Below are 23,219 nucleotides of genomic sequence, written 5' to 3'. Positions count from 1 at the left end.
GTGGCACGGACAGGATTTAATTAAAAGCCGTGAATCTGGGTAATTGTAGCTAAATAAATTTATTAAAGGAATGGAACCTACATTTTAATTACTTGATGATATTGTTTTCTGTTTTTAAAGGGAGTACCAAACAAGCATGCTGTCTACCTCGGTCATGTATTACCTTACTCTTGCACATTATCTCACCACCAATCATAAATCATTGATTGATGTGACACTGAATGTATTTTGAAACAACCAAATTTTGGGATATATTTCAAAATAATAAAATATACAACAAAGGTGATGATTATAAATGTGATACAAAACATAAATTATTTTAACGGTGTTTTGCTTTTGCTTAAAAAAATGATTACCAATTACTAATCCGTAGTCGCCCCTCTCATTGATTCACATTAAAGAGTTCATGATGGATAATGTTTGTATAAAATTTGTATGCTGAAATAACATTTTTATAAAATCTTAATCTGATTTATTTTTATAATAGTCAGCTAAGCCAAAGCATCCGAAGGCGCATTAGTACGACATTTATGATTTCTGAGCGTAAAGGATTCTGTTATTCAGAGCGCGAACATTCATCTGCGTCGCGCGCCAAACAAAGAACTTCTTCATGGTCTAACGAATGCTTTAATTTGGGATGTGTAGATATATTTATAGTTATTTATTGTTATCGTAGGTATATCGAACAGATAATTTATTGGATACTAAAAACAGTAAATTTAATTATGCATTTTTAAATACACTTATGCCGGAGCGAATTTACAGTGGTCTCGTAATTAATGGGTAGCGATCTTGTTTTTAACAAAGCCGTACTTATCCATGCCGAATTAATACATTTGTATTTACCACATGTGATTTCCTGATTACCTAGAACGTCAACATCTGACAACGGTTTGTCATTTTAGTTTATGGTAATGGGTCGTAATAATCAGTCTTGTAACACATGTTATTTTAATAATGACATATGTCTATGCGAATTTTTGTACCATGGATGTTATGCGTATAACATGAACAGATTGATTTAAATGACTTTTTATCTCTAGTTTTTAGGTAAAAGTATATAGTCTTCTTGAGGTCTACATTTGAAACAGGAGTTTGAATGAGATGACAAGTCACAAAAGTTAATATATGATTGACAAGGTCATATACCATGATTGATAACCATATATTTTATTGAAGTTATACTTCCTTTGGTACGTTTGGCAAAAATCATGAGAATAAATTTTTACAACACCAACATTTAAAGTCGACACCATAAATCCACTCTATAAGTTTTGCAGAAAAAGCTACCAAGAAGGATTTTTAAATATTGTGTTTTAGGTATGATATGCTATGATACAATTTCAAACGTACCAGTACTTTTGTCATAGTTTTCTTCCGTCAGTCTGTTTTTATTAAATTCAGCGAAGAAGTATAACTTCTTACGTGCGTACACAAAAGTACACACTATTGTTTTTATATCGCATACTTTTTGTCGTTGTTATTTTTTTTAGAAATGTATTTTAATTTGTCTCGATGACAGGACATAACACGATGTTGTCCTTGTTACAGAAGCGCTTCTCCAGAGTCGTCCGCTGCCGCACATCCCGGACCTGCCAGATGGGGAGGGCGCCGCCGCCGCGCCGGCCACGCCGCAGCCACTCGACACCGCCAACAGGTTGCTACTAGCTAGGTTGCTACATTCTTTCCTTACGTTTTATTACACAATACACGTAGTTTAGTTTAAGGTTTAAGATATAGAGAACAGAACTAGCTAAACTTCGCGCCTAGTTGCGTTTTACTAAATTAGTCAAAACAGTTAACCTTCAGGGAATTGTTTAATTTAGCACTTATTCGTTCAGAGTGTTGTCTGTGTCTGAGTAAGGTAATAACACTTTTTACCCGACGGCGGAGGGTAATGTATTTCGAGCGTATGTATGTCTGTCTCATTCTTTCGCATTCACTGCAGCCCAAACGGCTTGACGGATTTTACCGTAACAGGTGTCGGTGGATGCCTCTAAATAATGAGTGACAAAGGCTATAGTTGTACGAAGTCAAGTTTCTTATGATAATTATCACGTTACATTTGGATATAGCCCCAAGGTAGGAATTCCTGTATCGGGGATGCCATCAATACATACAGAGATGTCATAAATTGTAACATCGAAGGCAAGATTCTAAATAAGATATTTACGCCATTTAGACATCTGCCCGGCTGGGAATCGAATTGACACCCAATTCGTGTCCAGTATGATGACATTTTTGTATTTCACGCTACGATGGAAGAAACACAAGAAGTATTTTCCGCCAAACCCTTCTATCGTATCGATTGATACAACAAGTATATGAATATCGCATTAATACATTATGTAAATTGTGCTGTGGGCTTCCCTGTGGGGCTTATGTTTGCCGTGTGCGCGTCCACATATTTACTCTTCTGAATATTAACTTCAATTTTTGATGAGCAAATTGGATATAAAATTGCCGCAGGACTTATACGATTCACGTATTCACGATTCATTTTATAAAAAGCAAGGGGTATCAAGAAGTCATAATTATTTTTTAAGGTTTTTAATATTTGTCTTCATATTTATTATAATTATTTAACTGCAGCGTGACAATGACTATTAATGTAACCATCCCTGATATAAAAGTATGCTTATATCAAAATTTTATGTGCTTCGTTTAATTCGAAGGTGCCACCACCACACCTATTTCTGCCTAATAACAGCAGTGTTAAGCGCGGCTGTGTTCTGGTTTGAAGGGTGTGGTAAGGGAGGCATACTGTTCCAAGGCGTTCCAGCTTAATCCCCTAGGGTAGCGGCGCATCAGTGCCCGACCTCAGGTAGTAATATCAAATCCTATCCGGGGTTGATTACAGATATTACCATCAGCTCATCTGTTGAACCTATATTTAAATAAAAAATAATAATAATAACTAATGAATTTTTCGTTACTATAAAACTGTAACAGATCAGGCCGGATAATATTTCCAGATCCTATTTCCATTATTTCTTCAATTTAACTTTTACATAAATTATTCGATTGACTCAAAGTTAATCTGCGAGTTATTGTTATTCTATAATCGAGTACCTTAAGCACATAATAGCAAAATAATAAATGAAACGGGTCGAAGCTTGAATGAAATATGAGGTTATCGACAAGTCACCATTCTACGTCAATCTTATATTAGCTTTTGTGGCTTATCGTCTCAATTAAACTCATGTAAACGTAGACCTCAAGAGGACTATATATATTTTGCCTAAAAACTGAAGATAAAAAGTCCTTTAAATCAATATGTTCATGTTATACATTGAATACGTATCATTCTGTAATAAAAGCATAGATTTAACTCACTCGGAGAGAAATCTATTCTGGTGTCAGCCAACCATAAACCAATCATACTGCTATTTTTGGATTACCAATATTTCCTTACCGATCGGTACTCGGCTTCCTTAAATCTTTTCCTCCCGTTAATAAAATTGAACTAGTTGATTTCAATTTCCTTTATAGCAGCTCAAGAAAAACTGAGGAATTTAATTTTAACTTCTCCCTCAGAATACTTTATTTCTATAATAGAATTAATACTCACGTTTTTATGATAAGATTATTTAAAGCGATTTTATACTGGTAGTCCTATGAGCATGGAACGTAATACGATACAAAACGATTGTATACACTTAAAATTTACAATATATGCAGATCCAGGTCGCTTGTCATCTTTTATGGCTTAACGTTATCAGCACAAAAATAGTAAAAAAAGAACACTTGAAATGACTACATTTTCTTTCTTTCTTCGCTAGAGTGCACTACACGCCTTATAATCTTATGGATTTAAAGCGCTGCGTTTAAGAATGCTGGTGCACAGAATTAATGGTGGTCGCGTTTTATTCCACGATAAGAGCTCGTATATTAATGCCAAACACTCAAGAAAATATCATTATTTCAAACTCATAAAAAATCTCGCCAAGTCCAAATCGAACTATTTACTGAAAATCATGTTTTCTTTAAATCAGTCTAAATTATTATTGCGAGGCCGACTAACATTCGAATTTTTTCATTATATATTGATTACTTTTATCACACAGGAAATTACGAGTAATTTATAAAAGATAAATCTTTATAAGTACTTATTTGTTTTGTATGAAGAAATGTGCTAAATTCCATACTTCTTGACACAGCCATTCGGACAGTGCACAAACACTAGGTGTACGAAAACAGCATAGGGACGCCTTCGGGACGAACAAACATTCATTTTTAGTTATCTAGAAGATGAATTACGTATATTGTCAAAATCACAGACCCTCGTAACAATAGATGACAATTTCAGAACGACAGGCTTGGCTAGCCCTTGTCACTGGCTTGTGGGCTGTTAATTGACAATTAGATGGACACTTCTTATATTTTGATGGGCTGATCGCTAAAAACAGTTTTACGCTCTAAATTAACTCCGGCTGGTAGTAAATAATCAATCTCTCCAATTTTCGTCTGCCAAAGATCGATATTTGTGAATTTCTATTTTTCGTAGTAATATATATTATGTGAGTAATCCTGAGACCTATCACATCAAAAAATTATAGGCTTCATTGAATTGGAATTACTTTTAAACATGTTATCGATTTGAGCAACAAAAATTTAGTTTGTTCCTTTGTTTGTTTGTTCCGCTTTCATGATATCATTCAAACAGACAGCTGCGTAGGCTATGTCGTGTAATAATCATTTATATAATGGAGGCACCAAACGAGTATACAGCCCACCAGATGTTAAATACTTACCAGCGCCTGTGGACATCTGCAAGCTAATCCGAAATAGGACATGAGCTGTAAAGGAGGTTTATCACAAATATGTTACTGCCTCTGAAGACTAAAAACCTCTTAAACTGGGTTCGAGGTTCCAATCTTTAGCATGCCCCTAAAATTTTTCAGTTATAGTATTAAAAATTAATTATCGCTTTCTATAACGGCAAAGGAAAATATCGAAAGAAAAGCTACACGCCTGAAATCTTAAAAACAGTTCTCAGTTTCTTGCAGACCCATACCGAGCAGTGGCACGGTAATTGGTTAATGACGAGAGTAAATAATAATCACTACTAATAATATAAAAAAAGTGTCAACAGATTTTAAATAAATCTAATAAGTCACAAATAAGTAAAATAATAGTAGCTATGTGTCTATACTTTCCATACTCATTTTGTCAGGTCACATGGCTATCTCACTTCAATGACATAAAGGAAGAATTACTTTGATTACAAAATTAGATTCAGCCTATTATATAATGTTAGGCAGTCGGTGACATGACCACTAATGCGAATAATCAGATCAAATTCTTTAAGAGAATCCATATAAATCGTTTATTAATATGCATTTCTTTATAGGGCTTTTATATGTGGTTAATGGGATTATGCAAATCTGTGCCTATTGGATTGATTATTATTATTTATTGGATAAATTAATTATGCAATGATAAAAGATTATGCCTTATAGCCATCAACCTGATTTCTAAATTCGTTAGTAACTTTGAAAATGTAGGTAGACAAAATTTATAAATTCTGAATTCGCGTAGACAAAAATTGGTTTTAAGATTATTTAATTACTAAAAGGCGTACGCATGTCCGTTTTGGATGTTGTTCTATAAGATAATAAAAAAGTTTGGAAAATCCAAAAGTGCACGACTCATAATGCTCATTTAATTATGAAATATAAAAAAAAAAAAAAACTTAAGTCGTTCAAAATTAATTGCCGAAAAAACAGCTGTAGTAGGAAGAAGGTACTGCACAAGCGCCCCTGGTGGAATAAATGTACATAATATCTATAGATATACAGTCTTGTAGTTTTCGTTTTTTATTCATTGCAATTAAACGACACTGAATTAATTAATCATTCGCATTCAGTGACCTACAATCGTCGATTAGAATTTTTAAAAAAAAAATTAACTCAAATGATGGATTTTTTCACAAGTTACAGTGTTTTCAGGTTTCACACATGACGGACAGGAATTTTTTTTGACCTATTTTGGTGTTTTTTTCCAATTCTATTGCAGTAAATCAATTTTTAAAAAGTATGGAATTAATCTCCATTAAATTATCTCGACAATAGTATGCAAAATATCTTGATTCCGTGAACTATCAAGGCTATAATAATAAAAATAGCCGCCAAAATGAAGCGAAAAAAAATTTTCGATCGTAAAGCACTCTCTGATGCTTCGCATCATGAGTCGTGCAATACTTTGAAGCATATTATTATAATATCATATTACTGTGACTGAAATAGCGATGTAAATAAATATTCATACATATTTAAGTTTCGAGAAGGTACATCATTCTTTACGCTTGAAAATATTTTTATATGTATATTGCACTGAAATATTCGATTGGGCTTTCTATTGAGAATTTCCTAGGTAGTCATATTTAGCTAGTCGTTTTTATTGCGAATAAAATTCCGGTATTTCCGTCATTAGTGGAGAGATTTCGATTATTATTTTTATTTGAAATAATACTATTATATTTTTACAAATAAAATTATACTCATAAATATAGGATTGTAGGTACGTTTCAATTGATTGGATATGGTTATTTTATTGGTGAAGGTGTATTTTCGGTTTCCTTGAAAAAGTTTGTTTGATAATGTTCTTTTGTTGTGTAGATGGACATCAAAAGAGAACCTCCTGGCGCACCACGAGGAAGATGACCCGCAGCTGTTTGTGGCACTGTACGACTTCCAGGCGGGCGGGGAGAACCAGCTCAGCCTCAAGAAAGGTATTCCAAAACAATAGTTTGCATATAACGTTATGTTAATTATTTTGCAATGCGTTGCAATGACAGCTAGTTCGCTTTGCGCTATGCTAAATTAGCATGGCGCAATATTGATTGTCATTGGTTATAGAGGTCTGTGGTCTACAAAGATCATTTGTGATCGCATATTACATCGTTTTATGTAGGGTTAATTATGTAAAAATTAGTATGATCTATAAGCGTCCACTCTTTTAAATCATTAAGTTGATACAGAAACATTAAGTTCACGTGTATACATACATATCTGTATCGTTGACGTTTATTTCGATATAACGTGTGTATTTAAAAAAGTTCACTACAATACAATAGCCTATTTTTTTACACCGAAACCTCAAAAGCTTCATACCAAATCGTAAACACACATAGGATAAAATGTGTATGCACAATGTATATAACTATAGAAATACAACGTGTATAATAAAAGATACGGTTTATGTACAACATCATAACATAACACTATATATAACACATCAGGCATAATATGTGCTCGGACGTCGTTGGAATGCATTTATGCGTTCCCCTCTGCACATTCCACTCTACGCTAGCCCTCTTGATAGGTATCTGCAATTCCAATACCATTCACAGGTATCAAGGGATGCGTAATATGTGGACCTATTATATTGCTTACATCGTACACTCGCTACTTGATCCCCGTTTCGCGTAGAAATAGATATCTACCTAAATAGTATAACGGTTTCTATTAATTATGTTAACGGCTCTTGTTTGCATATCAATTTGCTAATTTCTTTTAATGAATAGACAGAAGGTCTCAGATTAGATACGTAGTCGTCTTATTTCGGCGAGAGTTCATATCGATAGTTAGATATAATAAATAATAAAATAAATAGTAGTGGCATATTTTTAATGGCGAAGCAATTTTAATGGCCATTAATAATATTGCGAGGTTCCCCGCGTACCGAAATATTGTACTAAAATATTATCCAATATGCTTATCGTTTTAGCAAGCCGTAGGTAATTCATCTCATGGAAAATGTACACATGCTTAGCAATGGAAGAGTGATAATCTTACTGTCTTATGAATGTCGGGTCTGCGTTTAAAGCCTTTCTGTCTAAAACTAATACAAAGCAGAAGTGGGTTGTTACAATGGCGGAACAATTATTATCATTTGTCCGAGTAACGCACCATATAAGAATTAAGTCGTAAAAGGGAAAAACGTTCAAATCAAATCAAATCAAATTAGTCTTTATTTGCAAATAAGGTTATACAATAGGTGTTCAATTGAGACAATGATCTCTTACTTTGCTAAATAGCATGCAAATATAAAATTATAGTTAGTATTACAATTATTAATTATTTTATGTCAATTATTTTATTAAATATATTTTAGGGTCAATTTTAACAATGTCTATATTTTATTTACTAAAGTCACATTGAAATAATTAGTATTAGAATAAACGTTATGTAGTAACTTTAGTATACCTAGTATATTTTAAATAAACTCATTCATCGCAATTGGGTTTATATTTTTGTTCAAATAGAGACATTTTAATGGTTATGATTTATGAGCAAGAAGTATCAATTTCCTTGCTTAACCAAATTTTTAACATAATTAAGTTTGTCAATCTAACGCCAGTGTGTTCGATTCAATGTTTCGATGAGAAACTAATGTTATTCTAGTTTCATATTCATGTAAAATCTGACCTGGAAGTACGTAAACGTTGGCAGGCATCACGAAACACAATTACGTACAAAATAATTGGTGATATTGCGGCTTGCTGCCTGCGCTGCGTTCGTAATGAATTCGTTTGACGGCATTCGTCCAATTCAATCACCGGCCCGACAAATGTTTACCTATCTAGTATTACAGAACTTTAATCGTAGCTCAATTAACTAACCACTCCGTTTTAACGGTTTAATTAACATTACAAGGTGCTGGAAATCATCACTCACATGAAATTAATGCCTGTTTAAAAGTTGTGTATTTCATCATCCAAATATTGCTATCCATCGTGATTAAAACTGTCTCTCATTCGTAGGGTCCGAGGTTTGAATCCCAGGCATGCAAAACCAGGCTTCTCAAAGTTATGTGCGCATTAGAAATAATTATCACATGCTATAATAAAGGAAAACATCGTCAGAAAATCTTCACACCGAGTAGTTCTCAATGGTGTGAAGTCTATCAAACCGCACTTGGTAGAGTAATGGACTATGACCTCAACCCCTCTCAATTCAATAGTAGACGATTGGCGACGTGTATTGTATACCTAGTGTATGACGTCCATTACCGGGCATAAACCTCTCCTGAGAATAGCTATGGTCTGGGTAATTCATACACCTTTGACCATTTTAAGCATAGTTTCAGATTTTCCTCGCCATTAATTCAAAAATCCGAAGCGCTCCAGATTTGATCGTCATATCACCGACGTGGGAGGCTGAAACTTAATCCACTTTGCTATCACAGTTGAATGCACTTATGGTGTTACATTCATTGCTAGGTCGCAATATAGTACGTATATGCAAAATAATTGATGATGCAGCATGTGCCTCCACTGTACAAATCGGTTTGACGCCGGTGTACGCTGAACTCAATTAGTCATGTGACGCTGTTACGAGTATGTTACCTCTAATATACATTCTAACCTACACACGTTCACATATTAATGTTCTGTGTGTGAATTGGAAAATTGACATTCAATCTATTTGGTAGTAAATATCTGTCGTCCACTTATTACTGCTCCACTGCTGGGGACGGTCCTCATCTCAGAGTAAAAAGGGTTTTTTAGGATATGGTCCACTGCGCTGGACAAGCGTGCTGATCTCAGGTATACAGAATACTCCAATCCTATTCGGCGTATTACCTGAATATACTGTATACGCCGAATAGGACTGAAGTATCACCTGACATTGATACTCTGAAAATCAAAACACAGCAGAACACTTCTGTTATATGGCAGATATCGATATGCCGGTGGCACTGGTACCACCGCTGTCAAACCACGAAGGGCTTCACACATCTTTAAGCTAAATTTAATGGTTGTTAATAAATAACAATAACTACGTACCTACTGATATACTAGTAATTATACCTACCTACCTCGTTGTATCATAATTTCCCACAATCCATTAACTCCATAATTTGTGTGTTGCTCTCACAATATGTCACAGATATTTATAAATTCGTACATGGTGCATTACATTACACTCTCCCTCATTAATGGAGTATTGATTTAACTGCTGTGGCTGAAGTTCCGAGTCACCTCTCACTCTACCTAGACGAAAATCTAATTTCCTGTTGGTTTCGTACCTCTCATAATTGCGTTATCGATGCCGGGCTAAATGTGAAAACGTAATTTTCTATTACATGGCTTTTTTCATAATATTTGTGTTAACTTCTTTAGCTTGATTTTTTTTTCATAATATTCGTGTTTACCTCAGTAAATAGAGGCAAATATTGCGAGACATTTTCAATGCGTACGGAAAATAATTGATGACTTTAATAACGCGAAGAACTTTACCAATGTTCCATAAACTATCTAGGAATGCAGGCTGCACACATGGGACAGCAGTTATTCATTAAAGCAGTTTATCCATTACATTTGTTCCGAGTCTCCACTTTTAACTGTTTTGTTTTCATCTCGCATCAGGTGTGTTTTTCCTTTGAATAAAAAGCTGGTTTCATGAATAACGGGTTTGACGTATGTCGAGCGAACGAAGGCACTTTGTAACGCTTTGCGAGCTTACACTCTGTGGTCGGCGGTTTGGTGTGCAGACGGTGACGGTTTGTGCACTACATAAAACGGGTTTGCGACAACTGTCTCTCCGACCACGATGACAATGACATTTTGTATTTGTTAATTGGTGTAGCAAAGCCTTACTGCTTTCTCGCTGGGTGGTATACATTACCGAGTGGGTGCTTTATTTCCGGGTATTATACCTATATACAAATGTTAAACACTGTATGACTTTAACACTATCACCCACTGCAGTATCGCAACGTTTGGATTTTCACAAAGGACCTTTACTACGATGATTTGACTATGGAAAATACTTTCTATAAAGACCCGCCCCAATTTGTTCCAAAATGTCTCCAAGATTGGAACTTATAGGAAGACATACAAAAAGTACGTTTTAGTATCAAGCAATTATATTTTATATGAAGGCAGTTTAAAAATCCGTTGTCAACCATTTTGTCATATGTTACTGTCTTCAGGCTTTTGCTATGTACGTACGTGTATCCTCTCTGAGTGGGAATGATTTAGGCAGTAGCCCAATACACTGGCCACAGACCAAGTGCAAATTGTTAGACTCGTCACCCTTTTGAGATTTTTGTTTCATCTGTAGCTTTCCTCTCGATGTTTTCTTTTACGTTTAAAACAAGTGAAAATGAATTTCTGATACGTACACAATGTTGAAAGTGCCTGAAGTGTGTGCATGGTATTTGAATCTCGGATCACCCATTGAGATGCCGAGTTTTGATCTACATCAATGTGTACTCGTAATGTGTATACTTTAAAAATTGTTGTTAGTAATTGACACCTAAGGCTGAATCTTGTTTGTAATATCAAATTGCTTGTCTAATAAGTACATAACATATTCACATAACAATTACAGGGTACGACAAAAGTGTTGACATGCAAGGTATTTGTTTGATTAGTTTATGGTCACGCATTGCATGTCATCACATTACATTCGTATCCCACAGGGACTTGCTTTACTCGCTGGAAACTACTCGCAATATTGTGAAAAGCCCCAAAGCCCAACGGTGCACAGGTGAAATCATTACTTGTGTGTTGCCAATAAACTTGATAATATTGCAAAAGTTTATTACATGTTTTGACCGATAGCGTTACAACTTTCATTTTAATATAATTTATTGGATTGTTTTACTTTCTGTATACGTAGGTACTTTCTTCGTTTCTTTGAATCAAGTGTTTTTTTTTATGAATCAAGTGGATTAATTATTTTATCAGACATAAAATGCAATGTGCGTTAATTGAAATAATTATTCAGTACATAATAACAGTAGCACGTTTAATACACGTGTTAATAAAAATAAATATTACTTGTTAGGTTAGGTTAGGTAGGTATGCAATTCTGCCATGTTGCAGAATGTACCAAAATAGGTATACAAAACAAAATAACATCATATAAATGTATCAAATTCCTGTGGTATATAGTGAATTTATTTATTTGTATTATAATAAGGTAAACAGAGTTTGGCGAAGTATTTTAATTACATTCCATATATAGGTCTAAAGAAAGACTTTATATGTGAATTGAAAATTAAACATTTTTTTTTTAATTTAAAGTATAGTATTTTTTTTTTATTTAATAAACATAGGAAATTTCTTACTTCTATTATTTCCTCCTTACATATACATATATTCATTTGTATTTAAAAACATGTACGTATGTGTTACTTTTTCAATTGTTGATAAAGGTGAGCAGGTGAGAATAATGAGCTACAACAAGAGCGGGGAGTGGTGCGAGGCGCACACGCTGGGCGGCGGCGTGGGCTGGGTGCCCAGCAACTACGTGACGCCGGTCAACTCGCTGGAGAAACACTCGTGGTACCACGGGCCCATATCGCGCAACGCCGCCGAGTACCTGCTCTCGTCTGGCATCAACGGCAGCTTCCTCGTAAGTGTGCAATGCTACTTGCCTAGTAATGTCGCTAACGGTGTCTTTTTGTAGTGGATCAATCACGCTCCAATCGCTGGAAGATCGCGATTTTGTTGTGTGTTGTGTCACACCCTGCTCAGCCTGATGTTTAAAACAGTAGCACGTTAGGGCCTATGTAAATAAATATAAATTAAATCCCGTACTGAAATGCAAAAATTCGCCATGGGCAACCTTTTGCACTCTTATCAAACGATATTACTCGAATGATAGTTTAAGATTATTGGAATATTTCAAGATTAGACTCTATATATATTGATATAATTATATTGTGGTGGTATCTCGCTCCCAACGATTTACAACTCTTAGGGAGTCAGATTATATATCGCCTGTCTTTTGGATTATGTCGCAATTCATTCATTATAGACTTTATTTCCATCACGTAAATTAATTTTAACAGTTATTCGTTTAATATAAGTTTATTTGTATTTTTATGAAAATTTATTCAATTTAACAGACCTTGCAATTAGTCGGCTCAGTGCTGAATACCTACGACGTATTCATAAATTTCCTGCCCTGCTTCCAATTAATTCAAGATCGCGTAATACGCATTCATCATTCAATGGGGAGGCCATAAGCCGTTATCTGTATACGCACTTTCTATACAGTCATCCACATTTATGGCCATAACACTTCGTTACGTGGTTTCTCTCTTGTTTACATGCCAATTTAACGTTAATCTGTAATAATTATAGTTTTAAAACTAAAAACCACGCTAAAATCGCACTAAGAAAATCGTTAATCCTGATTCCTGACGATCCTAATGAGATGAATGGGATAAAATTATTAAAATCGTGTATTGTCTCAACTGTTGTTCATAAGTATTCAAATTTTTTAACCGACTTCAAAAAGGAGGAGGTTATCAATTCGGCCGGTATCTTTTTTTTTTTTTTTTTTTTTTTTTATGTATGTACAGCAATTACTCCGCCGTTAGTGGACCGATTTTAATAATTCTTTTTTTATTGTGTAGAGACGAGCTGCGAGTTGGTCCCATTTAAATATGGTTAGGATCCATCGATTGGTTCTGGAGAAAAAGAGGGGAACTCCTCCACCCATGTAAATATAACAGCCATAACTTCGCCGTTTATGAACCTATTTTAATGCCTTTAATTTCGTGTGTGGACAATTGCTACAAGTTGGTCCCATTTAAATATGATGAGGATCAGAGTGGGTTCTGGAGGCAAAATATGTAACTCCTCAACTGATGGGTATAATTGAGTTTTGTTTGAAGATATTTGGTGTAGGTTCTAATGAAATTGAAAAACCAGTTTATCTTTGACTATTTAAGGGTCTGATAATGTGGCTCGGAGTCAAAATATGTAACTCCTCAACCGATGGGAATAATGGAGTTGTGTTTGAAGATATTTGATGTACGTTCTAATGAAATTACAAAGCCAGTTCATCATTGACTATTTAAGGGTCTGCTAATGTGGCTCGGAGACAAAATATGTAACTCCTCAACCGATGGGAATAATTGAGTTGTGTTTGAAGATATTTGGTGTAGGTTCTAATGAAATTGAAAAACCAGTTTATCTTTGACTATTTAAGGGTCTGATAATGTGGCTCGGAGTCAAAATATGTAACTCCTCAACCGATGGGAATAATTGACTTGTGTTTGAAGATATTTGGTGTAGGTTCTAATGAAATTGCGAGGCCAGTTTATCATTGACTATTTGAGGATCTGATAATGTGGCTCGGAGACAAAATATGTAACTCCTCAACCAATGGGAATAATTGAGTTGTGTTTGAAGATATTTGCTGTAGGTTCTAATGAAATTGCAAAGCCAGTTCATCATTGACTATTTAGTTAGGTTAGGTTGGAACATATAAGACAATATAAAACTAAGCGAGCAGGGCGCGGCAGCGCCCTGCGAGCGGGCGGTTCCAATCAATGTAAATTCAGACCTTACCTTAATTCGTGATCTCGTTTATACAATTTTATATTGTATTAATATAAATGTTATTATGTCATCACTAAAAAGGGTGAAAAAAAATTTTTAACAAAAAATACAACCGACTTCTATGTCACTACAAAGTAAAAAATAATTCAAATAAATGTTGGTTTAGTACATATTTCTGAAGTCGGCGCTCAATATATTTCGTTGGATAACGATGTCAACAGCGTATCTAATATGAGCGTATCAATATATTTCGTTGGATAACGATGTCAACAGCGTATCTAATATGAGCGCCGACTTCAGAAATATGTACTAAACCAACATTTATTTGAATTATTTTTTACTTTGTAGTGACATAGAAGTCGGTTGTATTTTTTGTTAAAAATTTTTTTAATTAATCGGACCGTTCAAAGTGGGTATAAATCGAGTTCAAAAATTCCGTTACATACGTACATACAGGTCAAGCTAATAAAAGCGTGGTAAAAACTTTATAATTTCGTTAATACTCTTAAGGAAACGTACCCATACTACGTGACCAGTTTTCACAATTTGGGTAATTGGGAAAACAGAATTGCTGGTACATTGGGGGTACTATCCCTGATTGGAAAGGTTTTACTCATCCATCAATTAATTGATAGATACATCCACTGTGATGTGCATTTTAGCCATCCATTAATTAAATGATCTATCGCTTAATTCATTGATGATTAAAAATGCATGCGTGTACTTTTTGACTTTTTATACTAAGTATTCTAAATAGCCGAAACATAACTAAATACATACTAAATACCTACCTACATGCTTCATTTGTCGCTTAACTAGTGAAATAACGTCATTCATACAACCTGAGTGAATATTTAATTCAATTGTTGTTCGGTTATTTCTTTTTAAAGACCAGTGTACGGCCAGGAAAAAAATATGCTGTCTGGCATTTTATATATATACTTGTATAAAAGTGGCTAATGCGTAGCTCAAACATCGAATATTCCTCTTCATATTTGCTTTAAATACTTATCATAGTAGTGGGATATATGCATCTTTATTGACATGACTCTTATTTCAGGTGCGAGAATCCGAATCTAGTCCCGGTCAAAGAAGCATATCACTCCGGTATGAAGGACGTGTCTATCACTACCGTATAAATGAAGACTCTGACGGCAAGGTAAGTACAGGGGAACGACGTCTTGTTAAATCTAAACCATTACGTATAACAACCGACAATGTTTAAACTAACAACCGGAGACACACGTCTACTGTAGGTTTACGGTTTAACCTTTAGCTATTGTTAACAAAGAGGATTGTGAATATCTAACGAGCCTTCCGAAACACAGAAATGCATTCGAGGCATGGAAATTCGATTAGCATTCACCCAACCAAAAACATCCAACATATCGGTACGCAGAAAATTCAAGATTTGAATGAGTGCTCAATAATTGAGGTGATTAAACGTCATGCGTTAACAATTGTAATTTCATCGACTTTAATAATTTTCCATTCGAAACCATTCACTCCATTTAATTAATCATAAAATTTATATTAACTTATTTCTTACTCATATAGTAGATTATTATTCTTGATGATGTTCTTATATGTATGTACTTACGTATAAAAGACACGATAGATCATCTATCAACATTCTGAGATCTCGTTGATCTTGTGAAAGTCAGATTAAAGTGAGATGGAGAGATTGCGGCAAATATTGCAATTATTTTCCAATCATAATTTTAACCATATTTTCATGAAAAACGAATGGCAATAATATTCTTATAACATAGAACTATCGAAAAAGTTAAACTATATAAAGAGCTTAATCCCGATGCAGGATTTTTTGGTTAAATAAGATAATATATGATAATATCGCGTAACGTAAGATTACGGATATAATTAGTCTCGCGATCGATTCGAGGCAATCAACATAGTACGAGCAGAGCCAATAAGCGTGCAATAAGCTGCTCGTTCTCTATGCGGCGAGTTCACGGAACTGAATTAACAGTATGATATTGCCTATTAGGAAAGTTGCTACCTTGTCAAGATGTTAATCATGGGGTTTTTGACGTATTGGAAACATTAAACATAATTTTTGTCTTAACATGGACCACCAAGTAGGTACCTACTGGACACTACAGTTTAAAGTAAGAAAACGATAATATTCGTATGATTCGAGTAGGTATTCATTTCTCCAATTCTATGCGGACCGCTTCTACTACTGGTGTAGACCACTTCAGAATGCTCTAAACGAGGCCGTCCTACACTCGACTAGGTGTACGTGACATCCGAGTCGAAGTTCGGCACGCTGGCCGAGCTGGTGCACCACCACTCCGTGCTCGGCGACGGGCTGATCACGCAGCTCCTGTACCCGGCCCCCAAACGCAACAAGCCCACCGTGTTCCCTCTCGCGCCGCCCGACGAGTGGGAGATCGACCGCACCGACATCGTCATGAAACACAAACTCGGCGGCGGACAGTACGGCGACGTGTACGAGGCCGCATGGAAACGCTACAACATCACGGTGAGTCTTCTTGGGGACCTCTTTGACAGTCTTGACTCTTATTACCGTTAAAATGAGCAGGTAACTTTTTAAATCGTTTAATCCGAGACATCAAAACGTCTGAGAACAACTTTAATTTAAATTACTGGTGTATTTCAAATTAATTATAGAAATGGTTATAGGTGACTAACTACTTAAATCTCATATTCTATCTGCATGCCCATGTGCTGCTATCACAAGATAAGCTTTCTTATAAAATACCAAACAAACTCAGCACGATCCATTACACTCCAGTCGTGTTCATGAATACGCTCTAAACAAAATCGCGTCATTTGCTTCCATAAATGATATTTGTTCGGGCTTGGGAATATAATTTCGGTACTACACGTTGAGTGTTGTAATAGCACTCTATTTTGTGTTGAAATTTCATAATATTTTAATTACAGCAAATTGACAGCCCGATATTGAAAATTTTGTCAGTATTCAAAACGATTCCATTTAGATTGCTTGTAACTTAATTATGATTGGAACCATTATATTATATATAAATAGATAATAAATTAATGCGTTACCGACTGTATATTCATTTGGTATTAATTTGCGTTAAAATTTAACGCATATTAGAGCAAACCATGCTATGTGTCATTTCCGTTATAAGTTTTTATAATGGCAGCGATAATGTAGTTTTTGTGTAGCCCACCGGTCTTAGATCAAAAGACCATAAGATGATGTGTTTGTGTAACTATTCTAAATTATTGTATTAACATTTTGGATTTAACAGAGTTAAAAGTTACGTTCGGCCCTAGGAAGTAACAAATTGTTTTGTGGTCACCTGCTGAGCATGTGGACGCCCGCGGATACCAAGATGCTAAAAGAATAACATCGTGTAATACGCAGACTAAATCTCAACTCAAACCACCAGGTGGCGGTGAAGACCCTGAAGGACGACACAATGGCGCTGAAGGACTTCCTCGAGGAGGCGGCGATAATGAAGGAGATGCGCCACCCTAACCTGGTGCAACTGTTGGGCGTGTGCACCCGCGAGCCGCCCTTCTACATCATCACCGAGTTCATGAGCCGCGGCAACCTGCTCGACTACCTGCGCACGGGCAACCGCGAACACATCGACGCGGTCGTGCTCATGTACATGGCGACGCAGATCGCCTCCGGAATGAGCTACCTGGAGAGCCGCTCGTTCATTCACAGGCAAGTTTTTGTATGTATTGGATTTTTTAAGGGACGTCTTGTGGTTCGAATCCAGGCACCAACTATTTCTTCCAAGTGCATCGTGTATGTGTTTTAAATAATAGTTCGGTCCTATTTACAAGAAAAGTTACCATTTCATCTTTAGGGAAACCAATTTACCTGTAACCGGTCGCTGGTAGAAATTTAATCCTATTTAGATTTTGCTACTTGTATCTTAAAATACAAAAAGAAATAACAATCAATACATCTCGTTTTGTTAAAAATAAAGAAGGGACTGGAACAACATAATGTTGAATGGTGCAAATTGTACTGTTAGAGGAACTAGATCCGGAATTTCAATAAAAGCATAATATAGCCATAATTTTCCTCAAGTAAATTACGGGTATTGTTTTATTGGAGTACCGTACACCTGTAACCCGATTGAGGAGGAGGAAACTGCTTTGTAATAGTACTTTTATGGTTATGTATTTATTGACTAATTACTACAAATATTATAGGAACTAGTGTTGCCAGGTTTGATTTGTAATATTACAGCATTGGTGAAAAAATACAGTAGATCGGCATGAAAGTACACTGAATCATAAAGTCAAATACAGTCAAATATACTGTAAAATTGTAATACATTATGAATTAAACGCAGGAAAATAAAGCAAAATTATAGCAAAACTACTGTAATTACAGTGCATCTGGCAACACTGACGATGACCGACATGACGTAGCGGTTGACCATACTGGTCCAATGGGTATTTGTATGTGTACTTATTTGTCTTAGTCTGGGGGCTATAAGATAATGTATAAAGATATCCTAATTTATTTGGTACTTCATTTTGCAATAACAAGTAATATGCAGGACGGTCCTGTCCACTAGTCTGGTTGGAGTGGTAGATGTGAATTAATTTATTTAAAAAATCCAGATAATCAATACTCATTTACAATATTCAAAAGTAGACATAAATTATATGAATTATACTATGAGAGATCTTATAATAATAATGTTAAATTTAAGGAATATGTAAAAAAATATTCTAAAATATTTAAGATGGCCTGTTCTTCTGCTAAGTCTCTATATTTAAGAAATAAGATTCAAAAATCATCAAATAAAATTAAAACAACGTGGAATATTATTAATAGTGAAACTAATAAGAATTTGACATATCACCAAGACTATACTTTAAAAATAAATAATACTGATGTAAAAGGGGATCTAGAGGTTGCATCAGAGTTTGAGAATTTCTTTACTAAAGTGCCTATTTTAACAACTAAAACTCTGAAATCATCTCCTATTTCCGCTGAAAACATGCTTAAACAAAGTGTAACACAGGATTTGAATTTTCAGTTGTTAATGCGAATGATATCATTAATGCCTTCAATAGTTTTGATTCTAAGAAAACTGCAGATCTATGGGGGCTCTCCGTTAAAGCTGTTTCTTCCATTATCGGCCTTATTGCAGCGCACTTGGCTTCTGTGTTCAATGCTTGTGTTACTTGTGGTGTTTTTCCTGACCTTATGAAACAAAGTAGAGTGATTCCCTTATTTAAATCGGGATGTAATACTGATCCAACCAATTTTCGGCCAATTTCTATTCTACCAACATTAAGTAAAATTTTTGAAAAAATTGTTTTAAATGAACTGCTGAAGTATTTTAATAAAAACAAAATACTTCATGACAACCAATTTGGTTTTAGAAGGAATCGCTCTACTGTAGATGCAGGGATTGAATTGTTAAACATATTTATGAGGCCTGGGATGATTCGCGTGATGCCCTTGGTGTGTTTTGTGATTTATCTAAGGCCTTTGATTGTGTCCACCATGAGACACTGGTCAGGAAATTACACCACTACGGAATCAGGAACAAGGCTCTCAACCTTTTGACTTCTTACTTAAATAATAGAATTCAGAAGGTTGATGTAAATGGTACAAAATCGCCCGGCGCTTCTGTTGCAATAGGCGTGCCGCAGGGTTCAATACTCGGTCCATTCCTGTTTTTAATTTATATTAATGACTTGCCCTACTATGTAGGGAATAATCACGAGATTGTATTGTTTGCTGATGACACTTCACTTTTATTTAAGATTAAAAGACAATTAAATAATTATGACGAAGTAAATAATGCTCTCTCGAAAGTTATCCATTGGTTCAACATAAATAATCTTCTTCTTAATGAGAAGAAAACTAAATGTATCAAGTTCTCGTTACCCAACGTGAAGCATGTTGAAACCAATGTGTTATTAAATGGAACGGTTTTGGATCCCGTGGAGTCAACTGTTTTCCTAGGTGTTACTATTGACGCCAAATTGCAATGGGGCTGCCACATAGATAAATTGTCGGGTAGACTCAATTCGGCGGCATATGCTGTTAAAAAAATTAGACTTCTAACAGATGTAGAAACAGCTAGAATAGTTTTTTTTTTTACTTTCATAGCATTATGACTTATGGTATATTGCTATGGGGGTGCTCGTCACACCTAAATGATATTTTTATATTGTAAAAGAGAGCTATACGAGCTATCTACAGCCTGCCTCCAAGAGCTTCACTAAAAGACCTATTTAAAGAAATAAATATTCTAACTGTTATATCCCAATACATATATGAAAACCTAATTTATGTAAGGAAAAATATTGATAAATTTGTAAAACGGTGTGACACGCATAATGTAAATACAAGGAACAAACATAACCTTTCTACACATGTTACTCGTCTCCACAAAATAAGTAATTCTTTTGTGGGTCAATGTATACGTTTTTATAATAAACTGCCTATCAAAATCAGAAATTTGTCAATTAATTAAATTTAAAGTTATTATCAAAAGCAAACTTAGTCGTAAAGCTTATTATAAAATTTCTGATTATATTAATGATAAAACAGCTTGGGACTGATCAATAACAAAATTATTAGTTAATTAAGAAAATGTCAAAGTGTAGCGTATCTTGCTGAACAAACTTCTTTTTTTTTAGATAAATGTAAAGCAAGATACTGGAGCTAATGCTTTATTAATTAGGTATATGTTAAAATAATGGCATTTAAAAAAAATGAAAAAGAGAATAATTATTTTTAAAATTATAAAAGACAAACCCACTGAGTTTCTTACCGGATCTTCTCAGTAGAGGTCGCGTTCCGATCCGGTAGTAGTTTAAGAAAATATTGTAACTGACAATTTGTAAGTGCCGCCGTTGGCCTATACAAAATAAATATATTTCATTTCATTTCATTTCATTTCAATAACAAAAACGTATACCGCAGGGACCTAGCCGCCCGCAACTGCCTGGTCGGCGAGAACCACCTGGTGAAGGTGGCGGACTTCGGGCTCGCGCGTTTGATGCGCGACGACACGTACACCGCGCACGCCGGCGCCAAGTTCCCGATCAAGTGGACCGCGCCCGAGGGGCTCGCCTACAACACCTTCAGCACCAAGTCCGACGTGTGGGCCTTCGGCATCCTGCTCTGGGAGATCGCCACGTACGGCATGTCCCCCTACCCCGGCGTCGATCTCGCCGACGTCTACCACATGCTCGAGAAGGTTTGTAGTCTGTAGATATTCAACTGGTACGCTACAATACACGTGTAGGTAACTGCGGGCAACGTCGCCAAGTTTCCGAACGAGTGGAACGCCCCCGAGGGGCTCGCAGAAAACTCATTTATCACCCAAGCCGACATGTGGACTGTCATCATCCTGCCCTGGGAAACCTTCATGAGACTGAATTACGGCTTTTCACACCGGGCTCCATAGCTTTTGAATAATTAAAAGTCATATGCATATTACGGACGACTTATATCCTTGGACTGGCTTTTGTGAGTAAGGTACGTGTAAATTAGAAAAAATATTATCATCTGCGTTAACGGTGAAGAAAAACATGGTAATAAGATAGTTCAGCGTGACCACGGCCATACTCCTATGGTTTTAACTCTTTATGTTCTATAATTATTCACTTCTAAAATTATTCTCTTGTAACATTAATTTGACATGATACTGTCGGGTACGTTGCGTACAACTCAACAAATATAATGATTCTAAAGCAGTCTATAATTATTATTTTTCTGAACATTAGTATTAGGGAATACTGATGTTCAGAAGTGATACATTAATTACGTTCAAGTCAATAAAGTTATAAACAACATTGTTTCTTTATACACTTTATAATTAATATCATTTACACTTTCTATAATAGTGAAATTGTTAAATTTAATGCAGAACATCGATCTTCAGGATCATCAGTAAAAAATTTTTCAATGCGCCTTTGTTATGCTATAAATCGATGCCATAAAATGTATACTAATAACAAACAGGGAATAAAATGATAAAGTAATAATAGGAACTCCTAAAATTTGCAGGTAAATTATTCTCTTTAATTATTCCACAATAGAAATGTCATCCACTAAGTCGAATACACCGCATGAATAGTTATGAACACGGGTAACAATAGGGGATGATACGAGCGCCAGAGATACATTTAATGAAACTTTGTTAGAACAATAACTCAGTTTGAATAGAAAAGTGGCTTGTGTTCCGTTCAACAATGTATTGAGCATGCATGTCATCGGGTCTATTCTTTCCCATGGAAAAATAAAACATTCAGCAATATTCTGCTAATGTTATGCTTCTAGTACTTCACAACGTTCAATGTTTTTATCTACACAGGTATCGGCCATTTCGGTACGATCAATACAATGGAACAATCTTGACCCTATTGTTTTAGCATGCATATAATGTGCTCGCAAGATTCATAAAAGGCCGGCCAGCCTTCTATGAGACACTAGACAACATTTCATATCTGAACAAGTCGATGCCTGTTATTTTGTAATCACGATCTTATTAGCATTTTTTAAACACAGATTCAACACAACTTTTTTTTGTACAATTATTTTAAAATACACTGGAGTGTTGCTACGACTCCTATGCCAGACACTGAAATAAAAATTAAATCTTTCAATAACGATGAGATATACACTCATATTCTATTTGGAGAGTAAATAATATTAATATCACTAAAACTGTGGTTGGTTTTTATATCAAAAGACTAAAAACCTTAAAAAAACAATTGCATCGTGTAGGTATAAACGGCTGGTTATGACACTTTAACATTAGGTGAAGTATTTTGCTGTTTACTTTAGAAAAATAAAAATAATAATTGAACAAAATGTACGTAACATATGATCATTAAAATACACTCACATTATTCCAGGCAGACGCACATACCGTATTTAAGCGAATGTTTTCAC

The 23,219-nt window shown here is 35.2% G+C and overlaps 1 protein-coding gene across 6 annotated transcripts in view; it reads left to right on the top strand.

Annotated features, from left to right (window-relative positions):
- The window catches only part of Abl (tyrosine-protein kinase Abl), a 61,771-nt gene that overhangs the window by 21,201 nt on the left and 17,351 nt on the right, over window positions 1-23,219 (top strand). For 2 of the 6 annotated variants that reach the window (XM_073074875.1, XM_073074872.1), the window contains exons 2-8: window positions 1,552-1,657; window positions 6,621-6,733; window positions 12,172-12,371; window positions 15,372-15,470; window positions 16,569-16,817; window positions 17,719-18,002; window positions 21,243-21,519. In XM_073074875.1, coding sequence (XP_072930976.1) covers window positions 1,552-1,657; window positions 6,621-6,733; window positions 12,172-12,371; window positions 15,372-15,470; window positions 16,569-16,817; window positions 17,719-18,002; window positions 21,243-21,519 — 1,328 coding nt within the window. Of the gene's footprint in view, window positions 1-1,551; window positions 1,673-6,620; window positions 6,734-12,171; window positions 12,372-15,371; window positions 15,471-16,568; window positions 16,818-17,718; window positions 18,003-21,242; window positions 21,520-23,219 lie in introns of all 6 variants that reach the window. The other 4 variants (XM_073074873.1, XM_073074870.1, XM_073074874.1 and 1 more) reach the window with 3 other exon arrangements.

The sequence above is a fragment of the Epargyreus clarus genome, unplaced genomic scaffold (genome assembly GCF_041222505.1).
Source record: "Epargyreus clarus isolate Ecla_fem2 unplaced genomic scaffold, WU_Ecla_fem_2.2 ptg000007l, whole genome shotgun sequence".
NCBI classification, from domain to species: Eukaryota; Metazoa; Arthropoda; class Insecta; order Lepidoptera; family Hesperiidae; genus Epargyreus; species Epargyreus clarus.
This window is presented reverse-complemented; position numbering and strand designations above follow the sequence as displayed.